The 18,585-nt window shown below is 34.6% G+C and overlaps 1 protein-coding gene across 1 annotated transcript; it reads left to right on the top strand.

Moving 5' to 3' along the window:
• The first annotated feature begins 3,739 nt into the window (after nt 1-3,739).
• LOC110104313 (auxin transporter-like protein 2) lies at nt 3,740-8,042 on the top strand. The gene is made up of 7 exons (XM_020833359.2): nt 3,740-3,930; nt 4,021-4,206; nt 4,288-4,400; nt 4,540-4,723; nt 4,857-4,954; nt 6,122-6,587; nt 7,444-8,042. Exons 1-7 carry the CDS (start codon nt 3,757-3,759, stop codon nt 7,795-7,797), a joined length of 1,575 nt encoding a protein of 524 aa, XP_020689018.1. The 5' UTR covers nt 3,740-3,756; the 3' UTR covers nt 7,798-8,042.
• The last annotated feature ends 10,543 nt before the right edge of the window (nt 8,043-18,585 follow it).

Below are 18,585 nucleotides of genomic sequence, written 5' to 3'. Positions count from 1 at the left end.
TGTGTGCGTGAGCTGCACGATGCGGATGTGGAACGCGGGTGTTTGTGTGGTGCATATGCACATGCATGCATGTAGCGCAACAGAGGTGGGGCCTGTGCATGTGCGAAAGGGGGGTGGGCAGCAGCATATATGATCAAATTCGAGTCAAATTCGGGTTAGGGTTAACCCAGATTTGACCCAATTTTCACACGAGCCATAAATTTAAACACCAACCCAACCTGTTTGTTAAACGAGTGGATTCTAACATGAATTTTTCGAATCGAATTATCGGGTCAGGTCAATAATTGACACCCCTAACCATAGCACTTGATAGGTTAATTCAATGATCTACTATTAAATAAAATAAGCTAATGCAAATGCATCAATGGCTATCTAAAAAGAAGCATCAAGAACCAAGAAATAAAAGATTAAACAAGGATTCATTACTACTATAGAAAATAACTTATAGGAAACTATTTTTTATCCCCTTGGAGATTAAAAACTATAGAACCATGTGCCTAAGAATAACAATAAAAATAAAAGGGAGGAATGTCCCTCTCAAGCCCTACAATTCCCTTGGGCCTCCAAGATCAAACACTTGATAATCCTTGGGGGTCCCAATGTGACATCAAGGTCGGCCCCACATCTTCATGTTAGTTGGAAATTTCATTGTTTTGGTAATCAACATAATTTTATCTATTGTCATTAAGACTTATCAAATTAAAAGTTTGAATTAAGTTAATCATTAAAAAGTTTTTAACAAGCACAGAAAAATTAGAACAAATTGTACATAATTGAAAGGGATCAAGGAACCCAAATGAGGAAGAGAGAGAGAGAGAGAGAGAGAGAGAGAGAGAGAGAGAGAATGTAATTACTAATTAGAAAGTAGAATGCTGAAGCTTAGAGAGGACCCCCATGTGGTAAAGGGCCTTTGGGTAGGGAGCCTCTTCACAGCTTTCATACTCTCCCTTCCAACTGCTCTCTTCCCATTAAAGCTAACACGCTCTCTTCTAAGTAATGATGCGGTCTTCCCTTCCCTTCCCTTTTATTACTTTTCTTTCCCTTATATCTCAAAGTCTTACACTTCTCTTAAGGCTCTCTCTCTCTCTCTCTCTCTCTCTCTCTCTCTCTCTCTCTCTCTCTCTTCCTCATTTGGGTTCCTTGATCTCTTTCTTCAGCCTCGCACTCACATTATTTGAATAAAAACATCTTTGTTTCTTCCAACATCATTCATATGGTTTGCTAATAACTTTGATAAAAAAGTCTTTTAATTAAGAAGTACATAATGCTTTGTATGTAATTAGTTAGTGAGAAAGGAAATATTTTTTTGGGAGAATTAAGGGATAGTGTTCAGACTCACACATAACGTATATATACATTATTTAAATTCAAGATCTCTTAATTGATAGACAAAGCATCCAACCAACATGATCTTTGTTTCTTCCAACATCATTCATATGGTTTGCTAATAACTTTGATAAAAAAGTCTTTTAATTAAGAAGTACATAATGCTTTGTATGTAATTAGTTAGTGAGAAAGGAAATATTTTTTTGGGAGAATTAAGGGATAGTGTTCAGACTCACACATAACGTATATATACATTATTTAAATTCAAGATATCTTAATTGATAGACAAAGCATTCAGCCAACATGTTTAAAAGAGGAATGTTGAGAAATGAAATATCATTTAGATTGTAAGCTCCACATCTATCTTTTTTAAAAATTTCATTGAAAATTATGATATTTACGAAAACAAAACTGTAGCTCTGCATCTATTTTTACTCATAAATCAAATATTTTTTTATTTTGAAATAAATTTGACATTTATCTAGCCCAATTTCTTCCATCTTTTATTTATTTTATAAACTAATACTATATTTTCTAAATTTCTATTTCATCAAATTTAATTGATAAACAAATAATGAACAAAATAGCTTATTAAAAATATTCATTTTTATTTTTTTTGTACATACAATTTATTGTCACTAGTAAGATCATTCAACTGATCATTTTGATTAATCAATAAATTTTTTTTTAATTTTACATAGTATTTTATTTACATATGATCTTAATCCTAATCTATATCAACAAAAAATTTGCATAATTAGAATTAATGAACATAATTAGGGATGCAAGCAAATCAAGTTGAATCAACAGTTTGTTCGAGCTCAACTCATTAACGAGCTTGTGAGCCGAGTTTATCAGTTTCAAGCTCAAGCTCAAGTAGATTATCAAGCTCGTTGGATTATTGAGTTTGAGTTCGATCAAGATGAGGCTCGACTCAATTACTCGTCGAGCGGCTCGAGTGCGGAAAGCGGAAGCACATAAGCGACAACATGAGTGCAAGCTCGGAAGCGGCAGCGAGGGCACAGAAGCGGAAAATCAGGTGCGGTCTCGTGGAACAATAAACATGAAAGCGAGACCAGAATGGGAAGCGCGAGCTCGCATCTATCGCCATCAGCTGAGCTAGAGCAAGACATTTGAGCTCGAATCAAGTTCAAGCATGAATTCGAGTAAAATTTAACTTGAACTCAACTTGACTCATTTTCACTCCTAGACATAATCACATGTAAGAGAATTTACTGTCGTTATAAACTTCTATCGACATTGGGAAGTGGTTATAATGAGGCACGCAAAGGGCAATAATTACCGTGCCACCGATTTGAATAATCCACCAACGGCTACTTTTCAAGCTACGCCTCTCTCGTTCGGATACTCGCATCGCCAGACCGCCGGTTCCGGTGAATATTCCGGCTCGGGAACCGGGTCGAGCCGCTCGTGCGGACCGGCGAGCCATGCACGCTGGCACGTGTTGTCTAGTTCACAGTATTTGTATTTTATATCATTATAGGAAACCGTAAAATAATTAAATAAATAATTAACACAACAGAACGTGATTAGTTTATTTTCGTGCACATAAATTACTTATTTATTTTTCAGATATTAAAAAAAATAAAAATAGAAAGAATTAATTTGGTCGATTGGCTTTTTAATAGGAACCAAATTAATTATTCTGTGAGATTATTTAATTTTCTATTTATAAAAATTAAAGATCTAAATGAAACTTTTAACTTATCGGAGACTAATTTGATCATTCCCCAAAAATTAGGAGATCATTTTAGTACTTATCTCAAATATAAATATCTAATTTTTAACTTCTAAAAATATGAAACTAATATTTAATGAATTATATCCAATATAATTAAATAAACTACTTTTTTTTTGTCTCAATTTGAAACATTAATTATGAATTTTAATATATATAAATAAATTTTATATACATTTTTATTATTTTCCAATTTCTATTAAAAAAAAAGAAAAACATAAATGTCTACATGCTCGTAAGTAAAAATTTTCAAAACAACGAGAAATTATTACATGAGGTCAACGGACAGTCGAGAGGTGAATGAGAATACGCCACATCACCTTGATACATAATATCAATACATAGCAAATCATGACGTGACACACTAATTCGCCTCTGAATAACGAACGACATTCGATGTCCGCACAATAATTTTACCAAAACAACGCTATGAACATAGATAGAAATTACTGAGTAAATTACAGTAAATGATGATTTATTCTGTCAAATTAAAATCCCAACACTCTTAACCGAAAAGAAAGCCAAAAGAGCCCAACTCATCAGAATCTCTATATAAATAGAGCACAACCTCTTTCCTCTGCTCCCAAACCACGACCAGCAGCTCTTCTCTGTTCCACCTTACTCTGTTCTACCACAAAAACACTGATAAAGCAACAAGAACTTGAGAGAAAATGAGCTCAACCTCCAACCACAACGATGACAAGATAGTAGAAACAGTAATGGTGGGAAGATACATCGAGATGGAAAATGAAGGAGAGAAGAAGACAGCCAAGTCTCGCTTCTCCTCCCTCCTCTGGCATGGCGGCTCTGCCTACGACGCCTGGTTCAGCTGTGCCTCTAACCAGGTAAAACTGAAAATGCCTTGTAGTTTACGTTCAACAAACACATTCAAGCTTCTGAAACCTTCTACTTCTTCTTCTTCTTGTTCCTCACAGGTTGCTCAGGTGCTTCTCACCTTACCTTACTCATTCTCCCAGCTCGGCATGCTTAGCGGCATCCTATTCCAGCTTCTTTATGGTCTCATGGGAAGCTGGACAGCCTACCTTATAAGTATTCTTTATGTGGAGTACAGAACTAGGAAGGAGAGGGAGAAGGTTGATTTCAGAAATCATGTCATACAGGTATATAATCATATAGCTTCTCCATAGTTAAGATAATGTGGCTTTGTCTCATATGATTTCTTCCATTGTTTTTGTGTGAAGTGGTTTGAAGTTCTTGAAGGATTACTTGGAAAGCATTGGAGAAATGTGGGCTTGGTCTTCAACTGTACATTTCTACTCTTTGGCTCTGTAATCCAGCTCATTGCTTGTGCTAGGTATGATAGAAATTTTGATATTTTTTTGCCATTTTGTAAGCAAAAAACATATTTAATATCAATATTTATGATTCTTTTACATACCATTTTTCTCTGCTATTTTCATGTCTGAAAACATGCAAATCTGATAATCTGGCAGCAATATATATTACATAAATGACAAGTTGGACAAGAGAACATGGACTTACATATTTGGAGCTTGCTGTGCTACGACTGTGTTCATCCCCTCTTTCAGAAACTACAGGATATGGTCATTCCTTGGCCTTCTTATGACCACTTACACTGCTTGGTATCTTGCCATTGCTGCTCTTCTCCATGGCCAGGTAACAGATCCAATAAATTTGCAATCTTTTTGTAGAAAATCCAATAAATTTGCTATCTTTCAACAAAAATAACAATAAAAATTTCATGAAAGTGGTTAATCAGAGAACATGGGATGTCTGAAATTTATTTCAGGTGGATGGAGTGAAGCATTCGGGGCCAACGAAGCCTGTTCTTTACTTTACAGGCGCTACCAACATTCTCTACACCTTTGGTGGCCACGCTGTTACTGTGTAAGGCGACAAACTATTTGCTTCCCAAAGTAGATAAAATAGAAAACAAATAAGCTAAAGCATTCGATCAAGTAATTTCATTGGGAACATTACATTTCATTTCTTATCTCTCTTATTTTTGCTCCAGAGATTCATAAACTAAGCACAGTAACTCTCATGCCCATGTGATGTGATAGACGAACCCTCCTCATATGCATCTGTCAATTCCAAAAAATTTAGAAGTTTTTACCTAAATTTTTTTTAATTTGCAAATCATCTCCTAAATAAAATGATTTTTTTTTTAAACTAAAACAAACAGTATATTTACATATTTGCATTCAATCTCTCTGAAATGTAGCTTTGCATTCAATCTCTCTGAAATGTAGCTTTTGCACAATAAGTTACCTGAAATCTGTATTTATTATGGTAACAGATATTTGGATAAGAAGATTTGGCTTTAAATACTGACAGCATTTTCTTTTCTCAACATTTATTCCCCGGACCCCATCAATACCTCACCATACTATCAATTCAACAAGTTTTAGTTTTACATAGTTCATCTTGGTCTATTCGTTGACGAATAGGTTAGCTTTGACGAACTAACCAAGAGGTCCGCTCGTCTTGACTTGTTGGCTTGGAGCTTTCGCTGCCAACCAAGAGGTCTTGGATTCGACTCTTGTGTATGTGGTGTGTGAGAGAAAGTTTATCTTGATTGGCCTAAATACCCCCATCTCATCATCTGCTATTCTGCTACTTTCATCTTTAAACAAAGAAAAAAACAACATAAAAAGGAAAAAAGCTGCTTGCAAATTTTGTCTTTACTTTTTTCTTTTTCTTGAATATCAGCTCAAATTCTCTAAAAACCATTCACTGATCTTATCTCTGCATCTTTTGATTCCAATCTGAGTTCAAAGCCAATAAACAAAAATGAAGAATCCAAAGCCAAAGACTGACACTTCTGCTTTCCACACTCAATCCTTAGACAGTCAAACAATCAATCTTTCATTTCCTTTACTCCCTGCAAAAGCTGCAAAGATATTGTACAGCCATTAATCCTCTATGAAACCATATGTGGTATGCTTTAAAGAAGTACAGTCTTCAAATTTTAAATTAATAACTACTAAAATTTATTTGAAAGATTATATTCAACTTTTTCTGCAGTTTTTTACAGCAAGATTGATCTTGCAGGGAAATAATGCACGCAATGTGGAAGCCCCAGAAATTCAAAGCCATCTACCTCCTCGCCACCGCCTACGTCCTCACCCTCACCCTCCCGTCGGCCGCCACCGTCTACTGGGCCTTCGGCGACAAGCTCCTGGAGCGATCCAACGCCTTCGCGTTGCTCCCAAGAACTCCATTCCGCGACGCCGCAGTTGTTCTGATGCTCATCCATCAGTTCATAACCTTCGGATTCGCCTGCACGCCGCTCTACTTTGTCTGGGAGAAAGCCATTGGGCTTCATGACTGTGAGAGTTTGTGCAAGCGGGCGGCGGCGAGGCTGCCGGTGGTGGTGCCCATTTGGTTTCTGGCTATCATTTTCCCCTTCTTTGGGCCGATCAACTCCGCCGTGGGATCTCTGCTGGTCAGCTTCACTGTTTATATCATCCCTGCTTTGGCTCACATGCTCACGTTTCGGTCCGGGCACGCACGTGAGGTATGATCTATGATGATAATTATTTTGTTAATTGGTTAATTATCATTAAGCATGTTAATTACATAGATTTAGTATTATTTGGACTTTCAAAAAAGTGATTTTTTTCACATCACTTTTACAAAAAGTTACAGCCATTTCAAAAGACTCTAAGTTTGATATCTTAGATATAAGAGATTAAGAGGTTAATAGAAGTAATTTTGTGTTAATTTTGACTACTTGATTAAGATAATTAACTATAATTAAGCATGCCTAAGATTTGATTACAGGTGGTGTTATTGGAAGAAATGATCCGTTGACTTGACCGTTTATTTGTTATTACTTAATATTGTATTTCTTATGGGCATGTGCACCATGTGCAATTTCATAATTTAATATGAATGTTTTGTAATTTTGTCAGCTTACCAGAAATTAGGAAGATAATAAATATAATTTTAGGCTTTTATTGTCCTTTGCTGAAAGTTTGTTATGCATCTATGAATGAGTAAAGAGTATTAAAACTTAATTAATTGTCATTAAGCATGTTAAGAATGTGATTATGGTTATTGTTAAGCTACTAATTACAAGTTAATGAAAGTTGTTTAGTTTAAGAGTATGTTCGGTTGACTTAAAGTGATTCCTTGACCGACATGTGGGCCCAGTCAAATATTTTTTGAACTGTTTTTGGTTGTTATTGTACTTTGTGAAGACATGTGAATCTTGTATAATTTGATAATTTTTAAGGGTAATGCCATGTTCTAAAAAAATAAATAAATACTTGGTTAGTGTGCCACCCTATGAAATTATAATTTTGTAAGGTGCCTTTGTCTTTAAGTCATCTTGATGTTAAACTAATTGAAATATGTGTGATTGCTTGCAGAATGCGGTGGAGCCGCCGCCCAGATACTTCGGGCGTTGGATTGGGGTCTACACAATCAACACGATCATAGTCGGGTGGGTTTTCGTGGTCGGATTCGGGTTCGGCGGATGGGCTAGTATGACTAATTTCATCCATCAAATCAAAACATTCGGCTTGTTCACCAAATGCTATCAATGTCCGCCACCGTTGCCGCCTATTTTTCTCCCAGTTAACACACCGGCAGTCGCACCGTCGCCGTTCTCTTACAACGTTGCTCCCAACTCGACCCAATTTACATTCTCTTCTTCCCCTTCCCCTTCTCCTTCCTATCTTCCTCCTCATTTTCATCACCATCACTATCATCATGGCCATTGATTTAAAGCTTAATCAGTAGTTGGCAAAATTTTCTCCTAGGCGGGAAGAAAGTTAGAAAGGAAGGACAAAGAGAGGGACAAGTAAGGCTGCAAGGAGGAAGGACTCTCTCTTGGAATTAGCACTATTTTGGAATATATATATAGATTTTATATTGCCAGCTCTTTGTTTTATTTGAGTTAGAGGGAATTGCTTGGAGAGGCCATCAATCAGAAGAGAGTAGCTATTGATGTAATAGTTTGCTTTGTATGAACCATATTTTATTGTTGAAGTGCTGTGTATTTTGTGCTCTTTTTCATTAAGTGATTTGTGTTTTCCATTAAAATTAGCTTTCTCAAGATTAAAATCTTATTCCATTAGTCATTTGTGGGGCTTATTGCCTTAGTTTTTGTGGGAAGAGGACTGCCTTTCCTTAGCTTTAGCTTGCTTCCCTTCTTCCCAATGGACACTGACTGGAAGAACGGACAAGAATAGAGACAACTCTGAATAAAAAGATTAAAGAATATAAATAGGAATCTTGAATCAATATTTCTGAAATATCTAAGAATGTTAATATGTGTAGTTAGTTTGATAGGGTGTGTAGGTAGGTGAGCTTTGCTAATATGAGATGTTTGTTTTGTTTTGTTTTGTTTTCAATTGTTGCGTCCTGGAATATTTGCGATGACGAAAAAATATAGAATTTAATGCCTTAGATTTGTACGAAAATCCAACACACAAGTAGATAAATGAGAGGGTGTAGCGTTCATAAAAGGGGGAAAAATCATGGGGCATGACCCAGTTTGAATGAATCCACTGTTATTTACAGTTGATTACAAATGAGGTCCTTCCTTGGGGGGAAGACCTTGGGTTGATCTAGCAAATGTACATTATATTACATGGTGAAAATTGGAATAATTAGTATTGAAATATTCTTTTAGTTGATAGAACCATAGTCGGAGAGCTACAAAGGTCGGAAAGATCGTAGTCTGGTGACAGTGGTCAGAAGGATCATTATCTGGTGAGGGAGGTCAGAAGGACTGTAGTTTGTGAGAGACAGTGGTAAGAAAAATCGTTTTCTGGCATGGGAGGTTGGAAGGGCCGTAGTCGGTGGGAGATAGTGGTAAGAAAAATCGTTGTCTGGCGTGGAAGGTTGGAAGGGCTGTAGTCGTTGGGAGACAGGGGTTAGAAAGATCGTTGTCTGGCGATGGAGGTCGGAAGGACCGTAATAGGCAATGGAGGTCAGGATCATAGTCGGCAGGAGACAGGGGTCAGAAAGATTGTAGTCATAGGGAGGTGGTCCGACGGAAATTCGGGCATTATTCGGTGGTCTGGAGGAACTCCGACTTCTGTCGGTGGTCTAGCGGAAGTTCAACGTCAGGCGGTGGTCATAACGGAAGTTCGGCGTCAAGCAGTGGTCCGATGGAAGTCCGGCGTCATGTGGTGTTCCTGGTGAAAATCCGGCGTCAGGTGGTGGTCCGGTGGAACTCCTGCGTCAAGTGTTGGCCTGGCAGAACTTTGGCTTCGGGCGGTGGTCCGGCAAAAGTTCAGTGTCAGGTGGTGGTCCTGACGGAAGTCTGATGTTAGGTGGTGGTCTGGCGAAACTCCAGCATTGGGCGGCGGTTCGAAATCAAGCAGTGGTCCGGACGGAAGTCCGATGTCAGGCGGTGGTCCAGAGGAACTCTAGCATCGGGCGGTGGTACGGCAGAACTCCAACGTGAGGTAGTGGTCCAGAGGAAGTTCGGGTGGCGGTCGAGGAGGAGCGAGAAGATAAGAGTGATCTTCGATCTCTTTCTTGATTCCTTGCTTGCGGTCCCTCTTTCATGAGAAGTAGGGTCCTATTTATAGATTTTCTAGAGTGGCATAACTTGTAAATAACTGGAAGATCAAGGGTAAGTTGAGAGTAATTTGGATGGACGGCCGATGTTGAATCCCTTGATCGTAGACAGTTTACTAGGCTTTTGAATGTCTTAATGACATCAGAATTTTGCGATCTCAGGCTCATTGGATTTGTTTCGTCGAGCCGCTCGATTCTACTATAAGCATGTCACATTTGGTAATATAAATTGTGATTTGAAGCTTCCAATAGCGCTTCGGTCCTTCATTTGGACCCATTTGGACTCAAATTGACTTGAATTTGGTGTCGTTGGGTTCATAATTTCGAGACGCTCAGTTTGACTATAAGTTTGCTGAAATCGGAGTTCAAATGGTCCCAATTTTAATTTCGAAAGTTTCAAACTTAATTTTATATCGAGATTCATGCCCGATTAAGATAATTCTTTGATGATGTATCATTAATGATGAATAGGTTCATTGATTCAGATGTTTTGTGATTTCAATATGTTTGATTGAAAAAAGCCATAGAACAATATAAGATAAAGGATGCTCGCCAAAACCTTCCTAATATCAAAAGAATCTGCTGCGAGTATGATTATATGGTGAAGATGTTCTTCTCAAAAGCACTTAGATGACATCACAGATCAAGAGGGTATGTCGAAGATATTAATTTACTAAAATGCTCCTATCTCCAGGGCAAATGAAATAAGCATTCAATGTGCAATTACAACTTCATTTGAGACGATTTTTTAATCTTCGTTTGATTTCTTGGTACTTTTGTAAATGGCAGTTTTAAGAAACATTGGTTCAGAAAATGAAGTTTTCTAACGGAGAAGCATATATAAAAAACTTTCTCCAAACAACAGAAAAATGAAACAAAAGAACCAAACAATAAAGAAGAAATGAATTTGATGTTTTAAAAATGAATAAGCACTAAAAACTTCAAATCAAACGAAGCCTTAATGTTTTTTTTTTTTGAATAGGGGCAGATTTATCATGGGGCCCTCGGGGCATGGCCCCCATTGGTTGTGCACTTAATGCTTAATTAAATATATTTAAGGCTCCTTAATTATAAATAAAATCAAAATATGTTATTACTTATTAGTTTTTCTTATTTCCCTACAACTTGCTTTGATTTTGGTATGGCTCCTAAAGTAGTGAAACGTTTTATTGGGAATGTTTAAGGGGTGTCAATTTCGGGTCACGGGCCCGACCGGGTCGAACCCGAAACTAACCCGGCACTATTCGGGTCAATCCGAATCCGACCCGTTTTTGAAACTAGTCAGTTTTCTTGACCCGAACTCGACCCACTTCAAGTCCGGGTCCATCCGACATGACCCGTTTTGGGTCGGATTTTCGAGTCGTGTCAAATATTGACACCCCAAGGAATGTCGTTATCTGATTTAGATAAACAAATTATATCTGTAAACAACTTTATTACAGAAATTCGGAAAATGAATCAAAAAGATGTTATTCTTAAGAAAAAAAAAGAAGTAAGACTTAAGAGCTTTAATTAGGGTTGTTAGTTACTTGTTTTTTGATATACTCTCATACTTGCAAATGCTCTATCAGCTCTCATACTTGAAAATGCTCTAGCAGCAATATTGAGGTGAATTTATGTGTTGAAAATAATACACAAATTAAACAAAGTCATGCCGAAAGAAATTTTGCTGATATTCCTGTTGATCCTAGATTGAGAAAAATATTTTTGAATTATTATCCTAATGAGAGAATATTGTGTGGAGACACTACTTGTTAAAAGATAGACGATACTCGTTGGGGTTCCTAATATAATTCACTAATTAATTCTTCTGTTTGGAACTATAACTGAGGTTCTTAAGATAGTAATACAAGATGGATCTACCAGTGAGCAAAAATATGAGATATATGTCTTATTTTATTTTGTGCAAAATTTTGAATTTGTTTTTAATTTGCATATGATGAAGATTATATTAGGAGTTATAAATGAGTTATAACAAGTACTAAAAAGAAAGGATCAAGACATTATAAATGTCACAACTTTAATAAAAATTTCTAAACAAATGCTTCAAAATGTGAGAGATGTTATGTGTGAATTTTTTAAAAGAACTTGAAATTTCTTATAAGAAGAATAACATAAATATTCATAATATGACTGATACATTTGTGATGCGATAATGATCAATATGTCATATTGAAATTATCACAAATAGATATCTTTATTAAATTGAATTATTTTATGTTATGATAGATATGCAACTTCAAGAGCTTAGTAACAGGTTTGACAAATAATACATAATTAATTATGTCTGTGTCATGTTTAAATCCATGTCATGTTTGAATCTATGTTATGCATGATAAAGAATGATTGCTACGTCTAACAAAATTTTATTCGTCATATTTTTAAGAAATGTACCTCGTAATACTAGATAATCAAATTGAAAATTTTATTGTTGATTTGAGATCGACATATGTATTTATGAATTTAAAATGATTTAGAGAATTTGCTCAAAAAATAGAAGAGACTAGGATGAATGATATTTATCCTTTGGTGTTCTACTTATAAAGCTTGCCCTATTCGTACCAATTACTATAGCAATAGTCGAAGGAACATTCTTTATAATGAACAACATAAATAACCATTTACATAGTCGTATGGGAGACTCTTGGATGAATGATTGAATATTTTATTTATATTGAAAAAATATAATTAATAATATTGACAATAATATATTTGTACAATAATTTCAAAAAACACTACAGGAAAATCACTCATTACTGGCGGATTTTCCCAGCAAACTGTTTTGCGATGGCCTAATTTTTTGGAAGAATTTTTTATGACTTTTCCGAAATTTTATTTTTGGAAACTTTTCTGGCAGTTTTTAATAATTTATGAAAAATCATGTATATGTAATTTAATTAATTAATAAATTTATAGTTTATTTTAATTAATTATTAATTTATTTTAATTAATTATTAATTTGTCTTAATTAATTATTAATAATAATTTTCATATAATTATAGTTTAAATAAATAAATATTATTATTTTAATACATTTGCTCTTAGAACAAAATAATTGGGACTTAGAATTACTTCTTAGACTCAGTTCGAATCCCGAATAGTCAGCGACCAGCGGGTGGCTGGGCCGACAGACGACTTCATTTTAAATTAATTTTTTTATTCTCCGGCGGGCAGCGGCCTTATTCCGCAGGAAAATCCCTGAAAATATTTGCCGCCAGAAAAGACCGCTAGAAATATTTTTCTATGCGGGTTTTACCGACATTAAATTAATTTGCAGTCGGTCAATTCCAAATCCTTCTAAAAAAGATCAATTTCCGTCGCTAAATGCTGCTGGTAATTCAATAATTTCCCTGTTGTGAAAAAAAAAATGAAAACCCAGTGGTATAAATTATAGATAATATGTAAGAAAAATATTAAGATTTAATATTCGCCATTGTAAGTTTTTTCCTTTTTCATCTATTCTTTCTTTCTATAAAGAGTCTAATGATTTAAACAACTTTTTTTTAATGTATTAATGCCGGTCTCAAATCCGGATGAAAAAAGTTTAGGTTTTTTTAATAATTTGTACTCCCACATGAAAAAAATATTGGCTCCGCGCCCTTGTTCTTAAAGCAGTTTTTTAGTATAAAATTTTCTTGATCAATAAATTTTTATACTAAAAGCTATTTTAAAAAGCAATAAAAAAATTACCCCAAATGAAACCAAAGTCATGAGAAAAGACGTTCTTAACCTCATATTGATATATCTTTAATTTCTTATATACATAAGAAAATCCAATGAATAAGAACCAATAAAGGAATAGGACCATTATGAAATTTGTTCCTTGCACTTCTCATTGAGTAGAACCCAATTGCATTATATTTTCTTTTTCTATATGGTTTATTATGGAACCAAACTATAAACAATCCCTATAACTTGTGATTTGCATCATATTCTATATGGTTTAGTTATATTCTATATGGTTTAAAAGGCTCCATTTTCCCACCTTAACCCATCATTGCATGCATTTGTGAATGTCCTATGAGTGCATGCACAAAGTCGAACATACAAGAAAAAATATCATTCATCTTTGTTCTCAAAAGCTTGAACGTTTTGGACCAATCAAATTTCTTAACCTTAAATATTATAGTGATTAATCTCCAAATCACACTTTGTACAAGTTCGTTATTGTAAGGATCAATGCAGAGATAGGTGATCTAGAAGCATTTACTAGGACCATTGAATGATGTAGCCCCAACTATCACTAAAGAGAAAGAAACAATTACAACATAGAAGAAGAACCCAAATTGTATGCAATTCGGCTTAACCAAGCTTAGAAGCACAAGATGGCTAGGAGACACTATAGGAAAACCGTCCGTCACCAGTGGATTTGATGATTTTTGTGTAGTGAGATCAACACTATCATTGATTTATGAACCATATTAGCATATTGCTTATAACATTTTAGCCGACCACCAAATATATGCATATATGCAAGAGCTATTACTTGTGTTCAAACACAAGGTGGTTTGACCAAGTATTTTCCTATTTCAGTTGGATTACATCAAGGATCAGCCTTAAGCTCATATCTTTTTGCTTTAGCCATGAATGTTCTCATTAGACATTTGCAAGAGGATGTACCTCGGTGTATACTTTTTGCTTATGATATTCTTCTTCTTGATAAGACTAGAGAGGGAGTTGAAGGTAAACTTAAATTATGGAGGTCAACCTTAGAGTCTAAATATTTTCGCTTGAGTAGTGGAGTGTAATTTTAATAGTAATGGATCTAGTGAGGCCGGTATTGTGACTTTGGATGATCAAGTCATTATTAAGAGTACACGTTTTAGATATATTGAATATATTGTTCAGAGTGTTGGTGAAATAGATGAGAATATTATATATCATTAGAATTTAAGTTGGATGGTTGAAGTGGAGAAATGCGTCGTGCTTGTTCTGTGATAGAAAAGACCCCCTCAAACTTAAGGGAGAATTCTATAAGAAGATGGTGAGACCTGCATTGCTTTATGGTGCCGAAGTTGGCCATTAAAAGAGAAGCATAATAGTAAGTGTTGCAGAGATGAGGATGCTCAGGTGGATGAGTGACTTTACCCTTATAGATAGGATACGAAATGAGTATATACGTGAAAAGGTTGGAGTAGCTCCAGTAGAAAATAAGACTAGAGAGATTCACCTTAGATGGTTTGGTCACATAAAACAACGTCCTCCTGATGACCCAATTAGGAGATCTAGTAGAGGTATTATATTTGAGTTATGCTAAGAACGGTAGAGGTAGACATAAAAAGAATTGGTTAGAAAATATTAGAAATGACATTTCTTAATTAGATTTAAATGAACATTTGATTTTTAATAGGACACAATGGAGAAAAAGAATTTATATAGCCGACCCTACGTAATGGGACAAATGCTTGATGTTGTTGCTGTTGTACCAAAAAATTTCAAATAAAATCTTTCATTACAAACCACAGCTTCTGTTAGATTTCCATCAACAACCCAATACTTACAACGATAAAGTTCTGCAAATTTGAGAAGCATCAATCCACAAAGGTAGAGATTATAAACTTCATGATTTTTTTTTTTTTTTTGGGTGAGTTCCAAAGGGATAGGGCTCACGGGTGAAGGATTTACAACTTTGTTTAAAGAGAAAACTTTCTTCAACTGAAGCTGCATGTGAGAGAGAACAAGTGTTTGTCGTTTGCAGAAGAAGCTCAAGTTCTTGTTTGGTAAATTAGGGAAGAGCATGCAGGAAGAATCCCATGCTTCTCTCTCTCTCTCTCTTTCTATACTACTTTATTTGATGGGCTCAAATAGTAAGCTAGTACTAATATCAAAAGAAGAGTTCCTTTCTTGCATTTGTTTCTTCTTTTAAAATCAATGGTCTGCTAGGGCTCTATGCAGTGCTGGGGAAGATGAGGTTAGTTAAGCTGGCTGAAACTTAGTTCAGGATTGGATTATTTCTTACTGAATGCAATAGCAAGAACTTCTAATTGATCATAGCTCAAATTGTATGGAAAAATTGCTGTTGTGAGAACAGTGGAAAACAATGGAGGATGGATGCATCAGGACTTCTTCCCGTACTTCTTGCTTTATAACTTCCAGTACAGTAGCAGGCTTTGCCTTGCAATGCCTTGAAAACTGTGTCGAACCTCCATGAATCCATTGTAAGCACCAAAGAGAAGCATCTGAAGGGATCCATAAATTAAAGGAAGCACAATAAAATACATTCATTTATACTCTTTATCACTTATAATGGTTGGATCATCAATAATTGTAAATTAAATTTAAATAAAATTGATATATCATCAAAAAATTATCTTGATCGGGCACGAATCTCGAGGCAAAATCAACCGGAAACTTCAAAAATTAAATCCGGGATCACATGAACTCCGATTTCAGCAAACTTATAGTCGAACTAAGCGTCTTGGAAACATGAACCCAACGACACCAAATTCAACTCAATCCGAGCCCAAATAAGCCCAAATCAAGCACCCAAAAGTGCTGTTGGAAAGTTCATACCACAATTTGAGTTACCAAACAGTCTCCAATTTTGACGAGCTTATAGTCGAATTGAACGGCTCGACGAGACAAATCCAACGAACTCAAGATCGCCGAATTCTGGCATCATTAAGACCTTCAAATGTCTGACGAACGGTGCACGATCAAGGATTCAATATCAACCGTACATTCGACCACTCCCTATTTGCCTCTGATATCACACCTATTTACAAGCTATATATGCCACTCCATAAAATCTATAAATAGATCCTTCATTTCTCATGAGAGGGGACCTCAAGCAAGAAGAAGAGAAGAAGAAGAGAAGAGAGAAGAGAAGGATATGAGGGAATAACTCCTCCTCGACCACCGTCAGAGTTCTTCCCGCCGCCTGAGTAACGCTTGAATTCGGTCGGACATCCGGGCGACGCCAGAATTCTTCCTAAGCAACATCAAAGTTCTGTTCGACGCCAGAATTCAGTCCAACTTCGGACGACACCTGAATTCCGCCCAATCCCTTTAGTGACGCCGGAACTCTGTTCAACTTTGTAATTGAATCTCAACTTAAAAGAGATTCATTGTAATCTGATCGTCCTAACTTTGTGGACGAGTCAACCTCTTGTATTTCAAACAAAACACTAGTGGAACTATTTCAACTGAGCGAGGCCCTGTGATTTTTTCCCTTTCAGGGTTTCCACGTAAAAATTCTTCTGTTATTGTTTCTTCTTTGTTTGTGTGCTAGATATCCGTACAACGCTAAGACGAAAATTTTTTAACTCTACCGCCACATATATTCTAGTCCGCAACAAAAATCACTCTAAATAATCTAAGTACAATAAGGTTTGATTACAGAGCACAAGCTATGACATTTAGCTAAGATTTCATTTGGACCAATTTTGTTTATTATTTTTTAATCAGTTTTATAGTACAATTTTTTTTACTAAAAACTATTTTAATAAAAAAACAGTCTCAAACTAAGCTAAGAAAGTTGCCCCAAATTACTAAGATTTGAAAGTGATGATTTACAAGTGCGTATGAATTTATTTGATTCGTATGAATTTGAAAAATATTTTCAAGATGTTCTAAAATTTTTAAAAAATTATTTTGTATTTATTTTATTTTTGATTAAATATTTAAAAAATTAGAATATCTAAATTTCTTGTACTCAAAAGTTAGAACCCATAATAATAAATTGTTCCTAAATTAAAATACAAATATTAAAAGATAAAGGGGACTATCAATTTTTATCTCATCCTATTTCCTAACTCGCTTCGCAAAGCCTCCAATTCCTAAGAAAACTAGAAATAGTTTCAAAAGCGGGCTGGATACTGGCCCGTGAGAATAAGCCCATTAAAACAGATAATTAGGCCCAATATTACTTGGCTAACCTTTCGGCTTGGTTGGAATTTTGATAAAAATTATCTTCTTAAGTTTTGGTTGGGCCGGCTTTCTTAATGCTTTTTAAAACAATTTTTTTAGTATGTAATTTTTAATTTAAAAATTTTTTGTACTAAAAAAGTTGATTTATGATTATAAAATATATTTGAATAATGACAATTTAATTTTTTTTACTTATTTTTAAAAATGAAAAAATATTATTTATGAAATATTGGGAAAAAATTTGGGTTTTGAAACTAAAGTTCACATAGTTATATTCCATTAAGTATTGAATTGAACATTTTTTTAATTCACCTAAAATGATTTATAATTTCATGCAACCGAATGAGCTTAATTTTTTTATTTAATTGTCTAAATTTCATTATTGCCATAAAATAATTTAGTTTTGATTGAAAAATGAAATATATTTCTCTTCACAAATTTTCAATCGCTCTTATTTTTTAAAATACTAATTCAATTAAAATATAATTAGGATTTCCTTTTTTTACCCCTTATGATTGGTTTTGTAGTATTTTAATTAGTTTAAAAATGAGTGAAATTCAATTTCAATTAGTATTTCCTCGGAATAATTTTTTGACTGTTTTTGTAGTAAGAAAAATACTTTGCAAGAAAATATATATATTTAAAAGACAATTTTTACTCCGCTATTTCAAAATTTTGTTTTTAAAAAGCTATTTGTGGAGTTTTTTTTTTTTTTTTGGAAATTGTGGCTAAAAAAAGAGCTTTTAAAAGTTAGAATAGAAAAGCCTAAACTGCCCCTAACCAAATCTTAATCATAGATTTAAGACATTCTTAATTTAAATGACAATATTTTAAATGATTTTGGTTTAGAATATTTTAATTAAATTTTAATTATGATGGGTCTACAAAACATAAAGGCTTTATTTGCAGCGGCTTAAGCTTTTCTATTTTTGCTTTTTAAAGCTATTTTTTCAATCACAAATTTAAAATTATTATTTTTTTCAAAAATACCATTTTATTATAAAAAACTTGTAAAAGTGGTGAAAAAGTTATCTATGAAATACATTATTTTTTTACTAAGAATTTTTTTAAAAAAGCACTGAATGCAAGAGAGTTCTCAAGCATTCTTT

Source organism: Dendrobium catenatum, unplaced genomic scaffold (genome assembly GCF_001605985.2).
Source record: "Dendrobium catenatum unplaced genomic scaffold, ASM160598v2 fragScaff_scaffold_1593, whole genome shotgun sequence".
Taxonomy (NCBI): Eukaryota; Viridiplantae; Streptophyta; class Magnoliopsida; order Asparagales; family Orchidaceae; genus Dendrobium; species Dendrobium catenatum.
Note: the sequence above shows the minus strand (reverse complement) of the source record. Positions and strands in the feature narration are given on the sequence as shown.